Source organism: Populus euphratica, unplaced genomic scaffold, assembly GCF_000495115.2.
Source record: "Populus euphratica unplaced genomic scaffold, PopEup_1.0 scaffold213.1, whole genome shotgun sequence".
In the NCBI taxonomy this organism is placed as follows: Eukaryota; Viridiplantae; Streptophyta; class Magnoliopsida; order Malpighiales; family Salicaceae; genus Populus; species Populus euphratica.
This window is the reverse complement of record NW_011499916.1, coordinates 303953-311310: the sequence shown is the minus strand read 5'-3', so window position 1 is coordinate 311310 and position 7358 is coordinate 303953. Positions and strand designations below refer to the sequence as shown.

At 39.1% G+C, this 7358-nt stretch overlaps 2 protein-coding genes across 4 annotated transcripts; one reads left to right on the top strand and one right to left on the bottom strand.

The window, feature by feature from the left end:
• Nucleotides 1–403: 403 nt before the first annotated feature.
• Nucleotides 404–5128, top strand: LOC105134577 (putative ubiquitin-conjugating enzyme E2 38). 3 transcript variants are annotated; one of them, XM_011039036.1, is made up of 8 exons: nt 404–503; nt 688–771; nt 2027–2149; nt 2245–2865; nt 3115–3178; nt 3352–3491; nt 3567–3878; nt 4634–5128. In XM_011039036.1, the coding sequence occupies exons 2-8, from the start codon at nt 706–708 to the stop codon at nt 4886–4888; spliced, it is 1581 nt and encodes a 526-aa protein (XP_011037338.1). In that variant the 5' UTR covers nt 404–503; nt 688–705; the 3' UTR covers nt 4889–5128. The 3 variants fall into 3 exon arrangements, with proteins under 3 accessions (XP_011037338.1, XP_011037337.1, XP_011037339.1); XM_011039037.1 differs by adding an exon at nt 1460–1595 and having other exon boundaries at nt 414–771; XM_011039035.1 differs by having other exon boundaries at nt 413–771.
• Nucleotides 5129–5244: 116 nt separating this feature from the next.
• LOC105134576 (uncharacterized) lies at nt 5245–7331 on the bottom strand. The gene is made up of 2 exons (XM_011039034.1): nt 6483–7331; nt 5245–6382 (listed from the first exon to the last, which is right to left on the bottom strand). The coding sequence occupies exons 1-2, from the start codon at nt 6928–6930 to the stop codon at nt 6102–6104; spliced, it is 729 nt and encodes a 242-aa protein (XP_011037336.1). The 5' UTR covers nt 6931–7331; the 3' UTR covers nt 5245–6101.
• Nucleotides 7332–7358: the final 27 nt, after the last annotated feature.

The following is a 7358-nucleotide window of genomic DNA, read 5'->3' as shown; positions in this document are numbered from 1 at the left end:
GAAACCAAAAGGAAAATAATACCCTAAATTAAAAAAAAAGGAAAAGAAAAAAAACAGTAAAATCGTTGTTCCTCTTTTTAAACCAAAAAAATAAAAATAAAAAAATAGCACCAAAATTATTTTTAGTAAAAATAAATAAATAAAGTCTTTGATAAATCCTATGAAAAAGTCCAGTATGGACCAAGGCACATCAGCAATAATCAACTACACTACATCCTCACCATAAACCCAAACCCACTAGACCCAAACACCAACACTCCTCTTCCACGTCACCAAGCAGACACCTCTTCCAATCAAAACTCCAAAACGTGCAACTAGTGAGATATCTTTACCATACCTTATTTCTACTTACCGTGACCTTCCTGCGCACGATAACATGAAAAACATACCTAACAAGGCGCGAATATCATTCTCTCACACACACTTTCACTGTTTCTCTCACAGAACAGAGAGAGAGAGAGAGAGAGAGAGAGGTGACAGACTCAAGACTCGTGTTTCTGCTTGTACGTCAACCTCCACCTGCTTCTCTCTCCTTCTCTTTTTTCTTTTGATCATCCATCAAATCAAAACCGTTCCTTTTCTGATTCTGATTCTGATCTTCTTTCTACTCCGTGTGAGAGTGTGAGAGAGACCGTACAGTCTTAAACAGCGAACACGCGTTTTTTTTTTTTTTTAATATTTTTTAAGGGTTAGATTTCGGTATAAATGGATCTCGACATGGCTGATGGTAACCAGGACGTTTCGATCTCAAAGAAACTTAAACAAAGCGAGGTAATTTTTGTTTTGATTTTTTTTGCGTGTTGTTCGAATTCAGTGTCGTTTTGGTCACTATTCTGCGATCATGTTCATGATCGGTCGTGTGTTGTTTTCTTTTTTTGAAGTAATTATTGTTGACTTCTGGTTTTTCAGTAGCCAGGCGGTTTTCTTTTCTTTTCTTAAGGTTTTAAAGTGATTTGGTTTTTTTTTTTAGTGTCTTACTTTTGGGAAAGTTAGGGTTTTGAAGGTGGATTGTTTGAGTTTATAGAAATGAGGAGCTAGCTATGTTTTTTGCTAATTTGGTGGTATAATGTACTTGCAATTTGAAAGGAAGAAACTTAGGGTGATAAGAGAAAGCTTGGGGATTTATACTGATTTTTTATTAAAGTTAAGTACAAATTGGGATTTATACTGATTTTTCATTAAAGTTTGGGGGTGGTATTAGCTAATTGTAACGGAATTAGGGTTTGAATATGATTTTGTTTTTAGTTTCTCTATCGAGTGCAAGTTTGTAAGTTTTTGGCTTAAATTGGGAAATTTTACCGGAGTTGTGTGATTTCGAGATATTCTGGTAACATGTCTTAGGTTTGGCATGATGCTTGGAATTGTTTGTTTCTGGATGTCTTTTGCATTATCCAACTGTAGAAGGTAGATTACCCAGTCTGAGAATAATTAACACGATTTGTTGTGCATTATGAGGCAGCAATGGAGTTAGAAACCTGGCGTCCTCAACGGTTTCATCATGTATATGGACATTGGAGGATGAGCCTATTTCTTCTTCTGTCGAAACATGCGTGCTGAAAACTGTTAGAAAAGAGAAAAAAGAATAAAATTTGTTGGTAATTTCTATGGCAGTGGTTCATTTTTGCTTGCATGCTGGAAATTTTGGCTATGTTAAGTTTTTTGTGAAGTGGTAGACTAGTTATATTTTCTCATCTCATTAGCTGTTTGAGCTCCACTCTAGTTTTTACTTTGCCTTGCATGATTGGGAAACAAAGGAGTTGAACATGTGCTGTGGAAACTCGTTTATGCTTTACTGTGAAAAACAATGAAGCATACATTCTGTACTTGGCTGCATATTTTCCCACCTATAGGCTGACTAAGCTAGTTTTGTACTTGCAGAACTAAATGGCACTTACCAAATTTCACAATCTTTGCAGCAGAGAATTGCCTTTTCAATTCTACCAAAATTTTAAATAATTCTACGCAATAATGTTTTTGTAAATTATGCTGTAGTTGTTTTTAATGCTGGAAGTAATTTGTTGTTTAGGTTGTACTGTGTGATGTAATGGATGCTCAAGCTGAAGTTTTGATATGCCATGGAAAAGCTGGTATGGGCACCAAGGGAAAATCAAAATCTGTTGATGATGATGCATGGCAACAAGACGTTAAGGTGAACTTTTGGAACACCAAAGTAATTGTACATGGCTTTTTTTTGTTCTTTTGAATGTAAGCCATTGTTTGTCTAAAATTCTGCTCTTTACCCAGAATGCTTCCTCCAGTGATCTTGGCAATTATACCAGTGTAGCAGGATCAGTGGATAGTGCTTATCATCTCAGGGTTTCAACTTCTGGATCAACTAATTCAAACAATAATAATGGTTCCAATTCTGACATGTCATACCATGATGATGAGGTTGGCCACGATTGTGATGATTATGCTGACAATAATGATTGTGATGACCTTGATGGCTATTTATATTATGATGATGAAGATGAAGATGATTATTCAGCCATCCAATCTCAATTTGATAACGTGGATCTTCCTCCTGGAGTAGAGGCATCCCTTCCTTGGCTGAAGGAACCAGCTTCGAGTTCAAATATGATATCCAATACCAGCATCTCAACTATTCCTAATCATGCTATTCCTAGTCATACTAATCATAATCATTCCGTGAGCAAAATTATGACAACCACTTGTCTATCTGAAAACAAATGGACTGCTTCTGCAAGTAGTTCGATGTTTCCTGCAGATTCAAGCTCTAATGGTGAAGTAGAAGATAGCGAAGAAAACAACACCATGCAAAAGTATAGGAACTTTAAACAATTTGATAATGTGGAAGACTTTTCTGATCATCACTATAGGGGCACCAGTGTCTCTGACCTCCCGGTGAGTGAAGTTAATTGCAGATTCAACTCTCCCTCTGTCCCTCTCACACAGATACATGCATAAATCTGTGTGAAGGGGTGACACATAAGCCAACCATGAGGGGGCCATGGTCTCATAACTTTAAAAAATTCGTTATAATACCTTAATATCAGTATGCTTATATTGGCTCTAATAGGTCAAAAAAGTGTTTTATTACTTGTTTGTATTGATTGATTTATTACTTTTCCATTGAATTTTCCTTTGCTGTAGCCTCCCAAAATTTGGGCGAAAAGAATTCAGGATGAATGGAAAAGTTTGGAGAAAGACTTACCAGGTGACTTCTGAATCTATTTGCTGGCTTAAGTTTGGCATTTTGCAAAAGTTGTATCTTAGCCACCCTATTGATTGTAAAATTAGTCTGTCATTTGTCATTCACTAGCGTTTTCATTTTCTGGTTATAAGGCATTGCTTGGTTAGATGACTGAACCCCCTTCCCTTCTCTCTCAGATACTATATTTGTTAGAGTTTATGAAACAAGGATGGAACTTTTGAGGGCTGTCATTGCAGGACCTGCTGGCACTCCCTACCATGATGGCCTTTTTGTCTTTGACTGTTTATTCCCTCCTACATATCCTGATGCACCACCGGTAAGTAATTTGTAATATCTTTTTTATGCATATAAATATTTTATGCTGTGCCTGATTGTGATTCCTCCTTGTCAGATGGTATACTACTATTCAGGTGGGCTTAGATTGAATCCAAATCTGTATGAATGTGGAAAAGTCTGCCTCAGCCTTTTGGGCACCTGGTCTGGCAAAGAGACTGAGATGTGGATCCCAGGGAAATCAACCATGCTGCAAGTTTTGGTCTCAATACAAGCCCTCATTCTAAATGCAAAACCTTTCTTTAATGAGCCTGGGTATGAATCCTCATATGTGGGGGCTGAAGGGGATAAAAGATCTAAGAAATACAATGAAGAGGTGTTCATTTTGTCCTTGAAGACAATGATGTATACTCTACGAAGGCCACCAAAGGTATGATCACACTGACTGCCCCCTCTTAATAATCAATTGCTGCTTTGTTACTTGGGAGTTCTTGTTTCTGTTCTCACGGACATAAAGTTCTTGCCTATAGTTTGGATTCACCAAATTGGCAACCGTTTTTGGTGTTATCTTTCCATGGTCCTAGCATGTATGGATCTGATCAAAATTTTACTGGGGCAGACCTACCCTTGGTTTTGTTAATTTTTTGTTTTAGCTTTTGAATGAAAAATAAAATAGAAAAAAAAGGGATTATTAATGTTTGAGTTTCTTTATGTGGTGCATTGCATTATCCTTGCAGGCATTCCCCATGTTTGTCTGGCAATTTGTTAAAAGGTGTATTGGCCCTAGCTTTGGTATTAAAAGCTTGCGCAACTGACAATGCTTTGAGCTTCATCTTTGTTGATGTCCATTGTAGTTTTTTGTTCGCCACCATTTGCAGTAGTTTCTTGTATTGAAGGGACCTCCTGGATAATTTGCCTTAACCATATGTCGTTTTATTTGATATTGATTTTTTGTTTCCTCCTGATATTCATTTTTCTTTTTTATCTCTTTCTTTAGAGGATGTTAGTAGGTCTGTTCTGTCTAGCAATACCATCGGCCTCTCATCTTATTTAAGAGCATTGTGATTTTACTTGTGTGGTCATCAATTTTGCACATGCATGTTCCAGTTCACTTGGGACATTTGCTGGATTCTAAACTTTGTCTGTGGCTACTGCAATAACTAACTCGACTGAGTTTGCTTGCAGCATTTTGAAGATTTAGTCATTGGTCATTTCCACAATCGTGCACATAATATTTTGGTGGCATGCAAAGCTTATGCAGATGGTGCTATAGTAGGTTCTGTTACAGTTAAAGATGGAGTAGCTGATGTTGATAAAGCTGACATGGGTGCCTCGGGTGAATTCAAAGCAACTGTAAAAAAGATGATAAATGCTCTTGTTACAAACTTCACAAGGTTTGGATCGATCAACTGTGAACAGTTCCGGATTGATGACAGATGAGCAAAGAAGTTGACAGCATGGGAAGGGTTAGTTGGTTGGCAGCCAATTTTAGGGCAGCTATTATTATCACAATTTTTGACAAATTTGGTTGGACCAATACCAGCTTAAGAAGCCTCGGGTTCTTTATGAGATTCTAGGGATGTGTTAATATGGTAGAACGATGACAGGATGTTTTCCAGCTGAACACATTGCACATTTTGATTATAATATATATATATTATCTGCCTTCTGGCTTATATACATTAAGGAGTTACTTAGTTGCATGATTCTCACCAACTTTTAATGCCGATTAGGGTTTTGGCTGTGGTTATACATGTAGTGGTGGCTACAAAAAGCATTTGCTTTTCCTTTTCTTCCTTGAAATATCTTGCGCTCACTGCTGCTGCTTAACTCATCAGAAAGCAGCAACTAAAGACTATCAAATGCATGACCTTTACCTTTTTTTTTTCTTCTTATATAGAAGGCGTTCTCTATTTCACTTGTTAGAGAATCATAGAATTCACTGTATTCAAGAGCATGGACTGCTCTGTTATTGTACTTGTGCTGTTATGCTGCATTTTTCAAAGCTCTTATTTTTATCTCTCCTCACGAGTTGCAAGCCATCAAGCTAATCTGTGTTGAAAAAAGTGGGCATGCTTGCCACCTGAACTATCTTCCAATCAACTCTATGCGCCGGCGTCCTGCATCGTACCGTAAAGAAATGCATAGAATTGATAGCACGCGGCATGCTGTTTGGAGTTCACAAAACACAACTCTTAGTGCACTAATTTTTTCTCCTTGCAAGGAAACCATTGAAAATGTAGCTCAATACGAGTTCCTAAGTTCACCCCCAACGGCACAAGATGCGACTGACCTATTTCTAACTCCTCTAACAGATCCAGCTAAGGTGTAGCTCCCCTCCCTTCCCTAGATCTCCAAACACTAGATTGTGAGATCTTTCAATGGAGAATTGATCAGGATCATTGGGTGTCCCTTGGAAATGGAAACTATCACACTTTTCAGAGTAACTTGGAAGATGAAGCAGCTTTTCTTTACCTGATCCATTTCACCTGATTGCAATTTTATTTCCAGTTAATACTGATCAAAAGCTAAGTGGAAAAGGTAAACTCTACCACCATCCATACAAATTAGAAATTAATATTAGTAGAATTTAATAACCGAAATAATTAATTCCAAGCCCATGATGCTTCCTTTTCTTTCTTCAAGCTGTCTGTCAGTAAATCCCAGGCAAGCTGTCCCAAGAGCCAGTTCCAACGGCTCTGCCGCCTTGGTCTGTGGCTGTGGTGGGAAACAATAAAGCTATCTGCTGCTGCATATCGATATCCATGTTATTATCATCAATTATGACCGAAGTTTGCCCATTGGAGATGTCATCGGTATACAGATCAGAGAGCTGCAAGGGAGAAGAAGGGAAAATGTCGAGCAGCTTGGTCAAATCATCAGTCATGCTACTGTTTAATTGCTCTGCTACTTCACCATCTGTTGGCGTCAACTCTGCATGCACAGAAAATCAAGGCGACGAAAGGAAATCATTATTTTATCAATCAATATCAAGGTAAGTCTATTCACATGCATGAACAAAAAAAATGCTGACCTGAAGACAAAGATAGAGAGCTGGAAAGATCCGAATATTGTATTCCGCAGAAATCTTCGAACATGAGCTCCTTTGGCTTCTGCTGAGCATCCTGAAAAACCAAATGACTCTGCTCGGTCGAAGTATCCTTTTCATTCACTTCCAAAGCTGCCTTAAACTCTTGCAAGAGATCGTCTTGTAATAATCCCATCCTGCTACTTTCAGTTGCACCAAATCCTATGCTATTTCTCTTACCCTTGCCAGAAGTTGTAACGTTTTTCATTCTTCTTATTCTTGTTCTACCAATCTTAGCAGGCATAGCAGTGGTGTTGGTAGTAGTAGTAGGAACGCTGCTAGATGCAGAATTCCAATTCAGAGATGTTGGTGACAACAATTGGGCAAAAGGGAGGTGATCTGTCTGCGTCACGGAAGCGAGAAGCAAACACAGTTTCTCATTCTCTCTCTCCATTTCCTTGTGGAACTCACTACTGTTGCTGCTGAGCAGGTTAGTGAAGCAGCAAGGGATTTCGTAACTGAGAGGACTAGTGTTGGATGGTGAAGTTATAGCGGGCAATGGTGATGAGGGTAGCGAAAAGTAAGAGGCAGGAACGGTAATGCTATGTGAGGTGGGCGGGGTGTTAACAATGGTGGTGTTGTTCGGGGAGGTGGCGGAAGAGGATTGGGAGAAGTTCTTGAAGCGGGGAGGGATCTGAAGGATTGGAGGGGCTCGGGGGAGGGAAAAGTCGAAAAGTGGGAGGGTAGGAAAATTAGCAGTGGAAGGAGAGGAGAGAGGGGAGATAGGGGGAGGGGTAAAAGGAGGAGGAGAGGGATGGAGAACGGCAGGGGTAGGGGGACGAGCAGTGGCAGGGGGGTGGGGAGGGGTAGGGGGGGGGGGAA